The sequence below is a fragment of the Pristis pectinata genome, chromosome 35 (assembly GCF_009764475.1).
Source record: "Pristis pectinata isolate sPriPec2 chromosome 35, sPriPec2.1.pri, whole genome shotgun sequence".
Classification (NCBI taxonomy): Eukaryota; Metazoa; Chordata; class Chondrichthyes; order Rhinopristiformes; family Pristidae; genus Pristis; species Pristis pectinata.
The window spans coordinates 9,145,787-9,164,827 of record NC_067439.1 but is presented as its reverse complement, the minus strand read 5'-3'; the positions used below and the strand labels follow the sequence as shown (position 1 = coordinate 9,164,827).

Here is a 19,041-nt window from a genome sequence, read left to right as displayed (position 1 = left end):
CTACACGTCTCCCACCCTCCCACACATCCCACTCCCTCTGGGAATTCCTGCCCACACTCCCAGCCACACACTCGGCCCCATTCCCAATGCACTCCATCCCCACATCTCTCCCCGTTCCCAGCCGGACTCTGTTCACACACCTGCTCCCATTCCCTCTGCACACCTGGCCCGTTCCCTTCCATGGGTTTTCGGCACACTGGCTCTTTTCCCAGCCAGACTCCACACACCTGGAAAGTTTCTACAGATGTACGGTGGAAAGCACTCTGACTGGTTGCATCACCGCCTGGTGTGGAGGCTCCAATGCACAGGATTGCAAGAGGCTGAAGGGGGTTGTAGACTCAGCCAGCTCCATCACGGGCACAACCCACCCCGCCATCGAGGACATCTTCAAGAGGCGGTGCCTCAAGAAGGCAGCATCCATCACCAAGGACCCTCACCACCCAGGACGTACCCTCTTCTCACTACTACCATCAGGGAGGAGGTACAGAAAGCTGAAGGCCCGCACTCAATGATTCAGTAAATTTCTGAACAGTCCATGAACCCATGAACACTACCTTGTATTTCCTTTTTTTTACACTATTTACTTAGAACATAGAACACTACAGCACAGTACAGGCCCTTCAGCCCACAATGTTGTGCTGACATTTTATTCTGCTCTAAGATCTATCTAACCCTTCCCTCCCACATAGCCCTCCATTTCTCTATCATTCATGTGTCTATCTAAGAATCTCTTAAATGTCCCTAATGTGTCTGCCCCCACAACCCTTGCCGGCAGTGTGTTCCATGCACCCACCACTCTCTGTGTAAAAAACTTACCCCTGACATCCCCCTTATACCTTCCTCCAATCACCTTAAAATTATGTCCCCTCGTGTTAGCCATTATCACCCTGGAAAAAAGTCCCTGACTCCGTTTTGTAATTTATAGCAATTTTCACCTTTACACAATACTGCAGCCACAAAACAACAAATTTCATGTCACATGTGTCAGTGATAACAAACCTGATTGTGACGTTGCCCAGGTTTCACTGCACGCAGGCATCAACTCGTGGAAGATGTAACTGTAGCTGTGTAACCATCAGTGAACATCCCCACTTTTGACCTGTGGTGGGAGGGTCTTTAACAAAATGGCTGAAGAGGTCTGAGGGCTCAATGATTGGCTCCAACATCTTCCTTTGTGTTCGATACGACTCCAGTGAGAGTTTTCTTCTGTTTGCCATTGACCTCATGTTTTGACTCTTTCTTACCACACTGAAGTTCTACCTTAATGCCAAAGCGTCTCTCGACTCACCCTTGCAGTGCAGATCCGTTCTCTGTGCTTCTGGAGTGTGTCTCTGTGTGTTCTGGAGACCAGAACTGCACGCAGTACTCCAGGTGCGGCCTCACCAGTACCCTGTGTGTTTCGACGTACATGTGACTAATAAAGATGTCTTGTTTTGTACTAAGGCTGTAATGAGGCACTGAAGTAAACTAAGTGAAGTGTGGCTTTATAGCACTGTCAATGACAGTAGTGGTGGTTGGGGATAGTCTGGACAGAACAAAACTGGGACAATTTCCCACCTTGTTGGGTGGATGCCAGTTTTGTGGCTGTGCTGGAACAGCTTGTTTAGTGGCATGGCTAGTTCTGGAGCACATCTTCAGCGCTGAGCTGGGATGTTCTTGGGGTCCGTAGCCTTTGATGCAACTGATGCACTCAACTATTTCTTAGCATAGATTCGAAAAACTGTCAGAGAATCGGAGAAACCTGGCAAAACATGAGCAGGATGAGGTTATTCAGACCTTTAAGCCTGTTGTACCTGCATTGTTGCTTTTAATGACTGCTGTTAGATCAACATTTCCCAGTCTTTCACTGTTTAAATTATACTCTGCCTTTCTGTGTTTCCTGCATAAAGTCACAAGAAAATAGGAGCAGGTGGGGGTCACCAGGCCCCTCAAGCCTGCCCCACCATTCAATGTGACCATGGCTGATCCACGCTGGCCTCAACTCCTACCGAAGTGGCTAACTCCACATTTATCTGTGTAATATTGCTTCTACACAACGTACTTACCACTCGTTCAGTTGTCTAAATCGCCCTAATCTGTCAAATCCTTCTTGCAACTCAAACTCATTCAGTTTTGGGTCATCAGCAAACTTAGAAATATTACATTTGACTCCCTCATCTGAATTATATTGTGAACATCTGGAGCACGTACTGATCCCTGTGGTATCCCACTGTGAAAAGACCCATTTTCACTACTGTTTCCTATCTGGAAACTAATTTTCAAGCCAAGCCAATATATTACTCCTAATCTCACACACTTTCATCTTGCACCAACTTCCAATGTGTGAAAACCCTTCTGAAAATCTAAATACACCACATCCATTGGTTCTCCCTTATCTACTTACTGGTTCCATCCACAAATTGAAAATAAACTCTAAGTTTGTCGAAGACCATTTTGCTTTCATAAATTGATGTTGACTTTGTCTAATCATGTCAGTATTCTCTAATTATCCTGTTATTACATCCTTTACAATGGACTCTAGCACTGTCTATGCACTTTTAGCCTAACCAGCCTGTAAATTCCTTTTGTTTTTCTTTAATAATGGGTCACATTTGTCAACTTCCCATCTACAGGAAACATTTCATGATCTATAGACGTTCAGAAGATGAAATTCAATGCATCTAATTTTCCATTGCTATCTCTTTTAGTGCTCTAGGATCCAAATTATCAGGCCCTGGGATTTGTTGGCTATCGATACCAGTAATTTCTCCAAAATTCTTTTTTCAGTGACAATAATTTCCTTTAATTCCTCCTTTTCAATGGACTCTTGATTCCCCAGCATCTCTGTGAAATTATTTGTTCCCTTTTGTGAAGATGAAACCCTAGTTTCAGACTGAACAACTTCATTTTCCTCAATGAAGGATTCTATCATATTATGGTCACACTTCCCTAAAGGACCCCATCTCCAAAATAATTAACCAACTCCTTCTCATTACGTATTACCCAATCCAGGATATCCCCCTCCCTCCGCAGATATTCCCTCTTCTCTCCCCTCCTATCAATCAGAAGATACAAAAGCCTGAAAACACCTACCACCAGGCTCAAGGACAACTTCTATCCTGCTGTTGTAATACTATTGAACAGACTTTGTGCGATAAGATGCACTCTTGACCTCACAATCTACCTCGTCATGGCCTTGCATCTTATTGTCTGCCTGCACTTTCTCTGTAACTGTAAGTTTATATTCTGCATTCTGTTATTCCTTATTCCTTTGTACCACTTCTGCACACTGATGTGATAAAATGATCTGTATGGATGGCGTGCAAAAATATTTCGCTGTACCTTGGTACGTGTGACAATAATGGACCAATTTACCGATATACTGCTCTGGAAAACCATCCCACTTGTACTCTGGGAATGCTCTCTTCTTAACAACTTTGCTAATTTGTTTGACCAATTTACATGTAGATTAAAGTTGCCCATGATGCTATAGGACCCTTGTTACATGCATCTGTCATTTCCTGCTTGGTCCTGTCCCTCACATTATCCCCACTGTTTGTTGGCCAATAGACAACTCCCACCAACATTTGCTGCTGCTTCTGAGCTCCACCCAGATTGATTCTCCTTCATTTTCCAGGCTAATAATCTTTCTCACTGCAGACCGTCCCCGGGTAGTGAACGGGTTCTGTTTTTACAGACATCCTTGTCAATTTTGTCCGTAAGTCAGAAAAAATACAAATATCACTCGATATGGTAACCACACCTCCACAGTGTTGTAATGAACGGCATCAAAAGCACTTAAGGCAGATAAGAAAGAACAATCATTAAAAATGGGGAGAGGAAACTAGTTCTTCCATTCGTAGGAACGAATCTATCTACATACATCAGGCTTCTGAATTTAATAATATTATGGGAGCTCGCTCATATGTGGCATTGTCTGTAAGTTGGGTGTTCGTAACCCAGGGATGGCCTGTATTACTCTCATTTAATCCTTTACAAATAATATCAGCCCATCTCCATTTCCTTTTTGCCTTGTATTGTATCCATTTACATCTATTTGCACTGTCAATTTGTCTCTGTTAATACAAAAGGTTTGCATATTCTGATACCGCACTTTTATCTTTATCTTTGTAACATTTTTAGACATCACAAGAAGTGACTCAAACAGTGACAGACGATGGAGGGGAAGTTCAGCTGGAAGCTGGAGCTTCCTACAACTATTTAAACCATCCTTTGCTCTTACCTGCTGGGCCTTCGACATTGTTGGTTCCCTGGGCTCTCCCACCTGCTTAGTTTGAACATGGAACTTAGAACAGTACAGCACAGGAACAGGCCCTTCGGCCCATGCTGTTGTGCCAAACTAATTAAATTAGTAATTAAACACATAACTAAACTAATCCCTTCTGCCTACAGAAGGTCCATATCCCTCCATTCTCTGCACAATCATGTGCCTATCTAAGAGCCATTTAAATGCCTCTCTCGGATTTGCCACCACTACCACCCCTGGCTGCACATTCCAGGCACCCAACACTCCCTGTTTAAAATGAAAATTTGCCCGGCACATCTCCTTTGAATTTACCCCCCGTCACATTAAATGCTGGTTTGTCAATGGATATCACAAGATGTAGTACTTTGATATGATCTGTTCGGCTTTACTGCATTAAAGGTGCTGTAGAAATACCAGTAGCTTTCAATAGGTGTGAGTTCTCTTGGCTTTCTGAGGACATTGCTTCTGCCCGCTGGCAATCCCTTTCATGGTTCTTAGCAGATAAAACTCCAATAATCTGGAAATCCTGATGGTCCGGCACCTAGCTCACTTATTAGATTGGAATTTGAGCCGGGGGTCCAAAATGAAGCCAGGATGTGGACTGTGGACCAGGTGTGGCGCTGGGGTTGGGATCAGGAATGTGGTGGGGTTGTGGTCGGAGCTGGGGTCCGGAGTGCTTTTCTATTTCCCAAACCCTTTAAATTCACTGAGCTCACTGGAAAATTCATTATACTACTGTGTAACGTGTGGGGAAAGTAAGTGTTTGGGTAAGTGGGAGTGTATTCTGCCTGGAGGTCAGTGACCAGTAGTGTTCTGCAGGGATCTGTTCTGGGACCCCTGCTCTTTGTGATTTGTATAAATGACTTGGATGAGGATGTGGGAGGGTGGGTTAGTAAGTTTGCTGATGATACAAAGGTTGGTGGTGTTGTGGATAGTGTAGAAGGTTGCTGTAGATTACAGCAGGATATTGATAGAGTGCAGAGCTGGGCTGAGAAGTGGCAGATGGAGTTCAACCCAGAAAAGTGTGAAGTGATATACTTCGGGAGATCGAATTTGAAGGCAGAATACAAGGTTAATGGCAGGACTCTTAGCAGTGTAGAGGAACAGAGGGATCTTGGGGTCCACGTCCACAGATCCTTCAAGGTTGCCGTGCAGGTTGATAGGGTTGTTAAGAAGGCATATGGTGTGTTGGCCTTCATTATTTGGGGTATTGAGTTCAAGAGCCGTGAGGTAATGTTGCAGCTCTATAGAACTCTGGTTAGACCACACTTGGAGTATTGTGTTCAGTTCTGGTCGCCTCATTATAGGAAGGATGTGGAAGCTTTAGAGAGGGTGCAGAGGAGATTTACCAGGATGTTGCCTGGATTGGAGAGCTTGTCTTTTGAGGATAGGTTGAGTGAGTTAGGGCTTTTCTCTTTGGAGAGGAGGAGGATGAGAGGTGACTTGACAGAGGTGTACAAAACGATAAGAGGCATAGAGCGAGTGGACAGTCAGAGACTTTTTCCCAAGGCGACAATGGCCAACACGAGGGGTCATAATTTTAAGGTGATTGGTGGAGGATATAAGGGGGATGTCTGAGGTAAGTTTTTTTTTACACAGCAGAGGTTGTGGGGGCAGATACATTAGGTACATTTAAGAGACTCTTAGACACATGGATGATAGAGAAATGGAGGGCTATGTGGGAGGGAAGGGTTAGATAGATCTTAGAGCAGGATAAAGTGTCAGCACAACATCATGGGCCGTAGGGCCTGTACTGTGTTGTAATGCTTTATGTTCTATGTTCTATTAAAAAGGGTAATTTCCAGCAGTCCAGAAAATCAACCAAATCCCAAGGGATTATCCGAGTTTTACTGTCCCTGGTGAACTGTCACATTGCCCCAGACCGTTAAAGCCAAGGCTTGGAGACACAAGAGACCGCAGATGCTGGAATCTGGAGCAACAAACAATCTGCTGGAGGAACTGAACGAGCAGTGTCTATGGAGGCAAAGTGATGGTCGGCGTTTCGGGTTAAGACTCTGTATCAGATCCTCGTGACGTAGGATGCACATCTCTGGGACGTGGGAGGAAACTGGAGCACCCGGGGGAAACCCACATGGTCACCGGGAGAACGTGCAAACTCCACACAGACAGCACTGGAGGCCAGGTTGACCCTGGGTCGCTGGAGCCGTGAGGCAGCTAGAGTGCAGATGTGGACCCTCTGACCGTACGATGCACAGGGCCAAGCCTGCAAATGGGGACGGGTGTAGATCCTCTGTTAGCGGATACATTGGTTGAGAAATGCAGGGAGTTTGGACAGGGATGAACTACATTGGTGGGACAGATTCTGGGGCAACACAGTGGCGCAGCCAATAGAGCTGCTGCCTCACTGCTCCAGAGACCCAGGTTCGATCCTGACCTCTGCTGCTGTGTGGAGTTTGCACATTCTCCCTGTGACCGCGTGGGTTTCCTCCGACTGCTCTGGTTTCCCCCCACACCCCAAACATCTCTGGGTTGGTAGTTAAATGGCCACTGCAAATTACCCCCTGTGTGTAGGTGAGGGGCAGAACCTGAAGGGGAAGAATTGATGGAAATGTGGGGAGAATCAAATGGGTTGGGGAAAGGTTGGTGTAAATGGGTGGTTGATTGTCAGCATGGACTCGGGGGACCGAAGGGCTGTATCCATGCTGTATCTATCTCTGCTTCCAATATATTTAATGGGTGGAGAAGAGTTGGGGGTTGGGGCCAGTCCAGATAAAGGGTCTCAACACAAAACGTCGACAGTCCATTTCTTTCCATAGATGCTGCCTGACCTGCTGAGTTCTTCCATCATCTTGTGTGTTGCTCCAGATTCCAGCATCTGCAGTCTCTGGTGTCTCCAAGAGTTGAGGCACGTTGGGGAAGGAATGATGGAAGAGTGCTCCCCTGCAGAATTCCTTGGCACAGATTTCTTCCTCTCCGTTGGAAATTCTTCCCAACACAATAACGGACGCTGGAATTCTCAATTCCTGCATCAAACTGTGTTCTATCGCAGTGAGAAGCTTTAAATGTCCTCTCTCATGTTCATGCTCCTGGCGCCTGTTGCTTCATCGGTTACTGACAGACCCCACCTTGCTCAACCGTGTGGAGCTTTCGCATGCACAGGGTCTGCGATGACAAGAAAGTGAGATGGAGAATGGGTGGTCTGTGATGTTCTGAAGCAGGAGGGTAAACAGTCAGCAGTCGTTGTACATGTTGGTACCAGTGACATAGTTAGAAAAAGTGATGAAGTCTCCCAGTATGGATTTAAGAAGTTCAGAGCCAAGTTAAAAGGCAGGACCCAGAGTCCAGGTAGTTCTGCTGCAACATGTTTCCATAACATGAATTGGTTTTAACGCGAATGATGGATCAGGGAACATGATTCGCATTATGAGGGCCACATCGGTTAAAGTGCGATCAGAAAAACCTGTTTAAATCTGTACTTTGAAGGCATCTACAGCCTGTTCCACTATAACGTGACTTTCTATAACCTGAGGTTTCTGAGGAACATAACTATCGCATTATAGCAGAACTACTTGTAATCTCAGGATTACTTGCAGTGCCATGCGCTACTAAGGACATGGGAATAGATGGGATAAGTGTATGGCTGGTGAGATTCCAGGAGGGAAGGATTTTGATTCCTGGGACATTGGAACTGGATCTGGGGGAGGTGGGATCTGTACAAGTGGAATGGGTTACACCCATGCAGTAGTACTATGTACTCGTGGGGCACTTGTTCGTGCTGTTGGAGAGTGTTTAAGCTGGAATGGAAGGGGGAATGGAAACCTGGGTAGGGAGGTGGAAAGGAGGATTGAAACAAACGATAGGGAACAAAGTGGAAGGCAGAGAAATCAAGGGCGATAAACAAATGGTCAGAGTGCAAAATAATGCAAACATGTCTGAGAATGTTCTAAAGGTAAACCTGAAGACACGGTGTCTCAATGCACAGTAGGTAGGAACATTCATCACACAAATAGATATAAATAGATATGACGTGGATGAGATATGACGTGGATATGGCTACAGAGTGACCACGGATGGGCACGGAACATCCAGGGGCATTTGATGTTCAGGAAGGAGAGGCAAAAAAGTAAGTGGGGTGGAGTAGGATTGTCAGTGAAAGAGGAAATCAGTACAATATCGAGGAAGGACATCAGCTCGGAGAATCTTGACGTGGAATCTGTGTGAGAGAAGCCAAGGAACACAGAGGGGAGGTAAATGTTGGTGGGGGTTGTGTATACAAGTGGTGATGTCGGGGATCACATTAAACACAAAATTAGACACGTGGAATAAAAGTATAATTGGAAGAGTAGACTTTAATCTACAATTAGATTGTGGAAACTAAATTAGCAAAAATACTGTGGTGGGGAATTCTGTGTGTTGTTTTGTTGGACCAATACATTGCAGAACCAGCTGGAGAAAAAGCCATCCTAGACCCTAACCCTGTGATGAGAAAGGATTAATTAACAATTTTGTTTGGAAAGTCCCTTGGGAAAGAGGGAAAATAACACAAAATTCAGGTGGAGAGTGAGAAAGTTGATTCCCAGATAGTCCTGAGTCCAAATGAAGAAACCCATGAAGGTATGAGGTGCAAGTTGGCTATGACAGATTGCTGTATTCAGAGACGTTAAACTGACTAGTAAGTTCAGTAGAGCTCAGATAAAATAAGAGGAGAATCCAATTGCAGCTTACAAAATTCTGACGGGTTCAACGGGGCAGAATGTTTCTCCTGGCTGCAGTGTTCAGAGAGAGGGACCACAGCTTCAGGATACAGGGCAAGATGTTTCGGACTTGTGAGGGGGAGGGGGAGGGGTGGGGGCTGGGAGGTGAAATTTCTTCACCCAAAGGTTGGTGAACCTCTGGGATTTTTACCACAAAGGGCTTTAGAGGCGAAGTTGCTGAAAATTTTTAAGGAAGAGGCGAATTTATAACATGGAACAGTACAGCACAAAAACAGGCCGATGATATTGTGCTGAACTAATTCAGTTAATAAGGTCTAATTAAACTAATCCCTTCTGCCTGCACATGGTCCATCTCCCTCCATTCTCTGCATATTCATGTGCCTGTCTCAGAGCCTCTTAAACACCTCTATTGTATCTGCCTCCACCACCGCACCCAGCAGTGCATTCCAGCACCCACCACTCTCCGTGTATATGTAAATAAACTTGCCCCACACATCTCTAGTGAAATGACCCCCTCTCACCTCAAATGCATGCCCTCTAGTAGAGGGCACTTCAACGCTGAGGAAAAAGATACCGGCTGTATACTCTGTCCATGCCTCAAATAATATTATAAACTTCTATCAGGTCTAGTTTCTGGATGAAAAATGCATCAAGAGGGATGGAGAACAAGTTGGAATGTGGTATTGAGGTAGCTGATCAGCCACAGTGGAGCTCAAAGGACCAAGTGGCCTACTCCCATTTTCTGTGTGTCTATTCTCCAATCCTTAATGTGGAGTTTCTACTGGAATCGCTGTGCCTTGTGCTGGGAATCCTGACCCACCGTTACATGTGATTCTGAAACACCAATTGAACAGGACCAGGGGGGAAAGGGTGTGTTTCTTTTTTAAGCCTTGAAATAGGTGTAGGCCATAGGAAGCTTTCCTCCTTACTCGAAATCACCCCTCACCATCAGTCACTGCTCTTATTTCCCCAGGAGAGGAGATGGATTTGAGTTAACTGTTTTCATTTGTCACCAAAAAGTAATAATTGCAGTGAGAACAAATGGATAGTGGATCAAATAATTTTCATACGTTGTTTGATATCCTCCTGAAAGGAGGTGGGGTCAGTTATAGAGTCATAGAGTGATACAGCAGGGAAACAGGCCCTTCGGCCCAACTCGTCCATACGGTCCATGGCCCATATCCCTCCTAACCCCTCCTATCCATGGACTTATCCCAGTGTCCTTTAAATGGTGTTATTGTACTTGTCTCAACCCTTACTCTGGCATCTCATTCCATAGACGCACCACCCTCTGTGTGAGGAAGATGCCATCAGGTCCCCTTTAGATTTTTCACCTCTCACCTTAAACCTCTGTCCTCTAGTTTTTAAGTTCCCCTATGCTGGGGAAAAGACTGTGTGTGTTTACCCTATCAATACCCCTCATGATCTTATACACCTCTATAAGGTGGTCTCTCAATCTTCTACGTTGTCTGTTTCCATTTTGTAGCTTGAGTAATCATCACAGGCATTGGCTGATTGGGCCAATTTGTGTTGTATTTTAATGTGATCGAATGCATGTCACTGTAATCTTAGCTAAATATTTATTTAATATATTTTTCTTTCTTTTTGACAGCAGTTCTGAGGAACGGATAGACGGACAGCACAAATGCCCAAACCATACAGTTTGACCCAGTATCGAGTCGGTCTCTTCAGCTCAAGCCCCTCAACGTGACGTTAATCCTTCATCTTCCAAAGTTAGCGATTCAGAAATTATAAAAGAATCAGATTCCCCTGTGGAGAACAGTTGCTACGATGCCAGGAATCACATTTAAAATTAATTGCTTTACATTTCAATGTTATGCAAGGATTCCAGTTAATAGCAGTACGTATTAAATATGTTTCTGCTGATAAATAAAACAAGCATTGTATCTTCTCAGGAGGTTCATATTTGTAAAGAAGATTAAAACTGAATGATGTGATAGTCATTTTTTTTAATAAAATATGTTGATGGGTGGGGATATTTCTCATATTCATTGTCATTATTCATACTCAAGCTGAACATTTTGAGTCAAGTCCACAAGTGTGTGGAACTGGAGAACACAAGGCAACACAAGTCCCAACAAACTGCCAATGTATTGGATCGGAAAGACTAGCCAAGCCTGGGTCCTTCACCTCTAGCTCATGATTCCAGCCAGCAGCCGAATGGATTCATGAAAAGAACGTAACTGAACTGTATTTAGATAGAAAGTCTTCACAAGTCCATTCAAAAGAAGCAACTGCAATTGTTCAACATCCGTGTAAATTATAAAATTAAAAACATTAGTTGCTCAGGTTCAAGATGAAATAATTTGTACATCACCAAGTGCGAATCCAAACATCCAATACCATGGCTCCAGTTTGTAAGTCAAAAATAATCTCTTATCTTCATTTCTTCTTTCCAAAGAGGCTGAATCTTCGATCGCTCTCCCGTTTGGGATTTCCTTCATCGGTGGAGGAGGTAGTAGGAGGGATCTGGCCGCTTTGCTGAGCGATTTCTGCATGTTCTGTGATGGCTGTGGAAACAGCCTTGATCCAATCGTTCATCTCTTCCTGCAAATAGATCACAATTTGGAGGTTTGCAATCATTGAAATACTGTTCTTAGAGCCATCAGATAATAACTGGCTTCTTATGCAATTAATAAATGAGCCGTCTGCTGCGTAACTGCTCAGGAATTGCCCGATGGGTCCAGAATAATCAATGGGTAATGGCCAACACTCCAGTTTTATCTCCTCATTTTCCACCAGTGTTTCCTTCCCGTTCTGCCCCTTTCTCTTTTCACAGGGAACATACATTTAGCAGTGAAGGTCAGTAACTTATTCGATGGGATGTTAGTGGAGGAGAGTGGGGGACCTTCTCCCTGCCCCATACCCAGATTTCACTGGGGAATTGTAGCTGCAGTCAGACTTGTTTGAGACAAAGGGGATTCACTCAATGTCCTTCTAGAGAACCCAGGAGACGATTCTTTTTACCAGTTGACACCAAAGCCCTTGGACAAGCCCTTGAACATGAGATTGGCTCCATTCGCAGTGCTGCTGCACTACTGATGATATTTATTTCACACAGTAGGTAAAAATAAGCAGAGAAATGGCAGCAAAAAGCAAACTGCTGAAGGAACTCAGTGGGTCAGGCAGCAACTGTGGAGGCAAAGGGACAGTCGACGTTTCAGGATGAGATCCTGCATCAATCCTGATCTCGACCCGAGACGTCGACCATCCCTTTGCCTCCACAGATGCTGCCTGACCCACTGATTCCTCCAGCAGTTTGTGTTTAGCCCCAGCATCTGCGGTCTGGCTCGTGTCTCCACAGAAAAGGCAGATGGAATTTAATCCTGAAAAATGCAAGGTGATGTATTTCGGGAGGACTAATAAGGCTTGGGTATGCATAAGGAATGGTAAGACCCTCGGAGTTACTGAGGAGAGAGGGACCCTGGCGTATCCCAGTGAGAGCAGGTGCCCGTGGGACCTGTAAGCCAGTATCTGTCTAACTGTGAACACACTAAGAATCATCATCTCGGAGACTGTGGCCCTGTGAGCTTCAGTGTCTGTAAGGCCTGTACCCAACAGAGAATTGTCGTTAGTGGACCTTGATCAAAGAGAGGGAGAGTGGGTGTAATCAATTACCCAGTGAGAAGGTCTGCCCCAGGGTAGGGGAGTCTTTGCCCCAAGGTGAGGGAGTCCAATATCAGAATTATTATCACTAACATACATAGTGAAATTTTTTGTTTTGCAGTAGCAGTACAGTGCAAGACATAAAAATTACTATAATTTACAAAAATAAATAAATAGTGCAAAAGAGGAATAATGAGGTAGTGTTCAGAAATCTGATCGTGGAGGGGAAGAAGCTGTTCCTGAAACGTTGAGCGAGTGTCTTCAGGTTTCTGTACCTCCTCCCCAATGGTAGTAGCATGAAGAAGGCATGTCCCAGGTGGTTAGAGTCCTTACTGATGGATGCCACCTTCTCATCCAAAACTAGAGTGCACAGGTTTAAAGTGAAAGGGGAAAGATTTAAAAGGCACCCGAGGGGGCAACTGTTTCACACAGAGGGTGATCCATATGGAACAAGCTGCCAGAGGAAGTGGTAGGGGTGGGTACAATTACGATATTTAAAAGACAATTGGACAGGTACATGGATAGAAAAGGTTTAGAAGGATATGGGCCAAATGTAGGCAAATAGGATGAGCAACATGGTCAGCATGGACAAGTTGGGCTGAAGGGCCTGTTTCCATGCTGTGCAGCTCTGTGACTTCCCTCAGCAGACGTGTCTGTAACCAAAGGGCATCGGTTGAAGGCAAGGGGTAGGAGATTTAGAGGGAACTAAAGGAAGAATAAACAGGTCTTTTTCCAAGTGGCAAGCAGTGACAAGTGGGTGATCACAGGATTCAGTGCTGGGACCACAACTGTTCACAATATATCTTCATGATTTAAATGAAAGTTTAAATGCAATATCTCCACATTTGCACATGACACAAAACTGGGTGGGAGTTTGAGCTGTGAAGATGGTGCAGAGAAACTCCAGTGTGATTTACACAGGTTGAGAGGGTGGGGAAATGCATGACTGATGCAGTGTAATGTGGGTAAATGTGAGGTTACCCACTTTGGTGGCAAAAAGGTCACCAGTCACTGAAAGATGCAACAGGCAGTTAAGAAGGCAAATGGTGCATTGGCCTTCAAAAAGGATTTGAGCACAGGAGCAGGGATGCCTTGCTGAGTTATACAGGGCTGTGGTGAGACCACACCTTGAGTACTGTGTGAAGTTTTGGTCTCCTTATCTGAGGCAGGACGCACTTGCTATGGAGGGAATGCAGCGAAGGTTCACCAGGTTGATTCCAGGACTGATGTATGAAGAGAGATTGAGAAAGTTGGGCGTATATTCACTAAAGTTTAGAACATTGAGAGCGAATCTCATTGAAACTTATAAAATCCTGACAGGACTGGACAGATTAGATGTGGGAAGGATCTTCCCAACAGTGAGGAAGTCCAGAACTGGAGGTCACTGCCTAAGGATAAGGGACAGGCCACTTCGTACTGAGCTAAGCAGAAATCCCTTTGCCCAGAGGTGGTGAACCTGTGGAATTATAAGAAGGCAGCTGAGGTTAAATGAGTAAATATATTAAATCACACCACCAGGTTCAGGAACAGCTACTTTCCTGCAACCATTGGGTTCTTGAATCAACCTGCAGAACCCTAACCCTACCTCAGCAACGGAACACTGTGGACCACCTCTTGCACCACCATGGACTTGTCTCTGATTGTGGTGTTTCTGCACTAATGTCTTGCTTTGCACTGTCTTTTTTTTTCTTCACTGTCTTGTACAATTTCTGTTCCATGCGCTGTCTGACTCTACAAGCCTGTGATGCTGCTGTAAGCACGTTTTTCATTGTACCTGTACCTCACCGTACTTGTGCACATGGCAATAAACTCGACTGAACTTGATATTCAAGCAGGAGTTAGATGTGGTACTGGAGACACAAGAGACTGCAGATGCTGGAAACTAGAGCAAAAAATGAGCTGCTGGAGAAACTCAGCAGGTCAGGCAGCATCTGTGGAGGGAAATGGACAGTCAACGTTTCGGGTCGAGACCCTTCATTAGGACTGAAAAGAGGGGAGATAGCCGGGATAAAGAGGTGAGGCGGAGGGGTGGGGCAGGATCTCAAGTGATAGGTGTATCCAAGTGGTTGATTGGCAGATGGGGTGGGGTGGGGGAGGGGTGGGTTGGAAAGAAGGGTGTGTGTAAGATGGCCTGGGTAGATCAGGGGAGAAAGGGATGGGGGGAGCAGGTTACCCGAAACTGGAGAATTCAACGTTCACGTCTTTGTGTTGTAGACTACTCAGGCGGAATATGAGGTGCTAATTGAATTAGATGTAGCACTAATTACTAAAGAGATCAAGGGAAATGGAGCGACAGAGAAACAGGCCACCAAATTTGTTATGCCACAGCTTTATAAAACTCTGGTGTGGCTGCCTCTGGAGTATTGCATTCAATTCTGGTCGCCTTTTATATAGGAAGGACGTGGATATTTTGGAGAGGGTGCAAAAGAGGTCTACCACGATGCTGCCTGGATTAGAGGGCATGTGACACAAAAGTTGGACAAACTTGGGTTGCTTTCTCTGGAACAGCAGAGGCTGGGAGGAGATCTGATAGAAGTTTATAAAATTACAAGAGGCAGAGATAGAATAGACAACTGGTGTCTTTTTCCCAGGTTTGAAATGTCTAATACTAGAGGGCATGCATTTCAAAGGATTTGGGCAAGTATTTTTTCAAACACGGAGAGTGGTGGGTGCCTGGAATGCACTTCAGGAGGCAAATACGACAGAGGTGTTTAAAAGGCTCTTAAATAAGCTCATGAATGTGCAGAGGATGGAGGGATATGGATTAAGTGTAGGCAGAAAGGATTAGTTTAGTTAGAAGTTTAATTACTAGTTTAACTGGTTCAGCACAAGGCTGAAGGGTCGGTTCCCGTGCTGTACTTTCTACGTTGAATCGGGATGATCAGCATCATCAGACTGACTGGTGGAGCAGGGTCACCTGCCCGTTCCTCTGTTCCTGTTCCAGGCTTCACCATCCCCACAGGAGCCAGGTCCCACTTTCGTTGACTCCGATTCACTTTGTGGACTCCACGTCCAATAAACTCACCCATCTCTGTGCATCTCCCAGCACTGAGCCCTGGGATGCCCCACACTGTGCAGACCCCAGCAATTGTCCCTGGGACCCCACCACCCCACCCCCCGAATAAATTGTAACCACGACCTCAGTCCCAACATTAACAGTGGGAAGCTCACCTCATCCTTTGCCTGGAACAGGTACTCATTTCCGTCACTTGTCCTGTCACAATGGAAAAGAGTCTTAAGTGGAAGAAGAAATGGATCACATAAAATATGGAATAAAACATGTTTCTTAAAACCTTCAGTGCTGTTCTATTGTCTGTACAAATCAACTCTCACTTACTAGAGAATAACTGGAAACATTTATCCTCATAACAGAAGAAATGTTATCATGAAGACGTTCGGCTTTTACAGCATCTGCAAACTTATGTCATCAGTGCATCAGTATCTAGATTCTTAAGTTTCAGATGTTTCAACAGATATATCAGTGAGCAATGGTAACGATGGAGACTGAAGATGGAATTTATTTGCAGTTCTGGAGAAATCAAGAGGTGCTGAATTGCACTTAGAGACAATTATTTTACCATAAACGACAGAACTACAGGCTTCTAAACCTGTCATGAACACACACCTTTATTCTGAATGACAACAAAGTTAGTTCTATCTTTCTCTTGCACTCACCGGATTTTAAATACAAATTTCTTTTTTTTGTAGTTGCTGGCGATTTCACAAGTGGCCTCGCTAAGTGTGGTGAGGGGTTCCCCGTTATAGGTTACTCCTGCTTTATGGCTCTTGGCATCTTTATAAAACCCCAGATCTCCTTTACTGATGACGCAGTAGACGTTAACCCAGGACCTGAACAGTAACAATAGGAAGGGTTATATAAACGGCCTGGAGAAAACAGCGCTGAGATACAACACAGTCAGATGGAGACACAAGAGACTGCAGCTGCTGGAATCAGGAGCAACAAACAATCTGCTGGAAGAACTCAGGGGGTCGAGCAGCATCTGTGGAAGGAAAGGAATTGTCGACAATTCCTCTCCTCACACAGATGCAGCTCGACCCACTGAGTTCTTCCAGCAGATTGTTTGTTACAAAACAGTCAGGGTGTAATGCAGAGAAATCAATCTATAAAACACTTGTTCAGTTGTTTGTTAAAATGTCCACAAGCAGAGTGCACACAGAGAACACACTGAGATACATAAACACGTGCATGGACGTGGTCGGCCCAGGGGCCCATTTCTGGGCTGTTTAACTCTTGCACTCTTTCTGTGATATGCAAATTTATAAACACTTGAGCAACAGATAAAGATACAAAAAATTCACAAATATATATTACCTAAACATACACCAATATATGATAGAAATGTGCATTCATAAAAATACACACAAAATTCAAAAGCACACGCTATAAGAGAAATTAATAGCAAATTTTAGCATCGTGCTGTTGTACCACTGAATAATTCATTATATTCTCAAACTCTGAACAGAAACAAGAGAAGCTATTTATTCCAGTCAGATGAACCAAATGGCAAGATGAAAACAGTGAGGTGACCCAGGAGTTACTGCTAAGAGATGTAAGTGTGATGTGCCTCAGCAATCAATGGTGAGAGATTTAAACAGTGGAAAGACCCAAGGGTTAGTGTTGTAAACAATGGGGTTACCCAAGCATGGGTGCTGGGACTGTACACAGTGGGATGTCCCAGGGATCTGTGGTGGATGATGTACCCAGTGGGACATCCCAGGGATCTGTGCTGGGTGATGTACACAGTGAATGTCCCAGGGATCTGTGCTGGGTGACGTACACAGTGGGACATCCCAGGGATCTGTGCTGGGTGACGTACACAGTGGGACATCCCAGGGATCTGTGCTAACAGGAGTAGGACCAGGTCAATCCTGCTCTGCCATTCATTAAGATCATGCCTGATCTTCCAGTTCAATCCCACTTTTACTGCCCTATTCCCATATCCTTCAATCCCTTAATTTCCATTTTAATGAATCCATGAGTGAGTCTCCACAGCACACCAGGGTAGAGAATTCCAAAGATTCACCATCCTCTGAATGAAAAAAAACTCTCCTCATTTGAGTCCGAAACACTTATTCTGAGAATCTTCAGCCAGAGGAAACAACCTTCCTGCATCCAGCACGTCAAGCCTGCGAGCATTTTGCAGGCTGCAACGCAATGCAAACTCCTCCCATTCTTCTCAGCTCCACAGAATGCAGGACCAGTCGACTCAGTCAAAAAGCTGCAGATGCTGGAAAACTGAAACAAAACACAGAAAATGCTGGAAGCACTCAACAGGTCAGGCAGCATCTGTGGAGAGGGAAACAGTTAACTTTTCAGGCTGAAGATCCTTTGAATTGGGAAAAAGAGAAAAAATATAGTTAAGTTGCAGATAAGGTGGGCTGTGGGATGGATGGGACAAAGGGAATATCTCTGATAGGGTGTGATCAATTGGGTTAATGCCAACGTTGCAGTTGAGTTTATTGTCATACGCATAAGTACATGTGTGCACAGGTGCAATGAAAATCTTACTTGCAGCAGCATCACAGGCACAGAGCATCAGATGCACAACATACACAAGAAAAATATAAATTAATCAGAAATTATCCACAATTCTTACAAGACCATACAAAAAAAAATTTGTGCTAAGTGGTTAAAGTGGTCATAGTGTTGCTAAACTGAAGTGATGAGGGTTGTGCTGGTTGGTTCAAGAAGCGAATGGTTGAAGGGAAGTTGCTGTTCTTGATCCTGGTGGTGAGGGACTTCAGGCTTCTGTACCTCCTGCCCGATGACAGCAGCGAGAAGATGGCATGGCCTAGATGGTGGGAATCTTTGATATTGGACGTTGCCTTCTTGAGGCAGCGCCTCCTGTCAATACTACCAATGGTGGGTAGGGATGTGCCCGTGATGTATTGGGCTGAGTCCACTACCCTCTGCGGCTTCTTAGAGTTCTTCTGGCAGTTGGAGGCAGTGTCTGTTATCAGTTGCTAACAGCTGGGGTGTGGGACATGCCTGGCAGGTCAGGCTATTAATGGAATGAGAAACTGAACCAAAATGATAGATAACTGGCAGAAATGGAGGTTCTGATACGGTCAGAAAAGAAAGAGCAAGTTACTTCAAGTCCGACAATTCAATATCGAGTCAGGAAGCTACAACTTGCCCAGAAGGAAGATGAGGCATTGTTCCTCAGGTTTGAATTGGAACTCACTGTAACAGTGCAGGAGAACAGGGATGGATATGCCTGGGGTGACTGCACAATGTTCAACTCTTCAGCAGATGCAGCCTTCCTGCAGGAAGACCTGGACAACATTCAGCCATGGGCTGATAAGCAGCAAGTAACATTCACAACACAGAAGGGCCAGGCAATGAGCATCTCCAACAAGCAAGAGTCTGACTGCCTCCCCCTGACATTCAATGGCATTACCACGGCTGAGTCCCTCCACCGGCTTGCTATGGCAACTGCTCTGCCCGTGACCGCTAGAAGCTGCACAGAG

General features: G+C 44.9%; 1 protein-coding gene across 3 annotated transcripts in view; it reads right to left on the bottom strand.

The window, feature by feature from the left end:
* Positions 1 to 10,488: 10,488 nt before the first annotated feature.
* Positions 10,489 to 19,041, bottom strand: part of LOC127586341 (spectrin beta chain, non-erythrocytic 1-like) — a 146,234-nt gene continuing 137,681 nt past the window's right edge. For 2 of the 3 annotated variants that reach the window (XM_052044205.1, XM_052044206.1), the window contains exons 34-36: positions 16,225 to 16,398; positions 15,721 to 15,763; positions 10,489 to 11,490 (exon numbers count right to left, since the gene is read on the bottom strand). In XM_052044205.1, coding sequence (XP_051900165.1) covers positions 11,326 to 11,490; positions 15,721 to 15,763; positions 16,225 to 16,398 — 382 coding nt within the window. In that variant the 3' untranslated portion in view covers positions 10,489 to 11,325. Of the gene's footprint in view, positions 11,491 to 15,720; positions 15,784 to 16,224; positions 16,399 to 19,041 lie in introns of all 3 variants that reach the window. The other variant, XM_052044207.1, reaches the window with a different exon arrangement.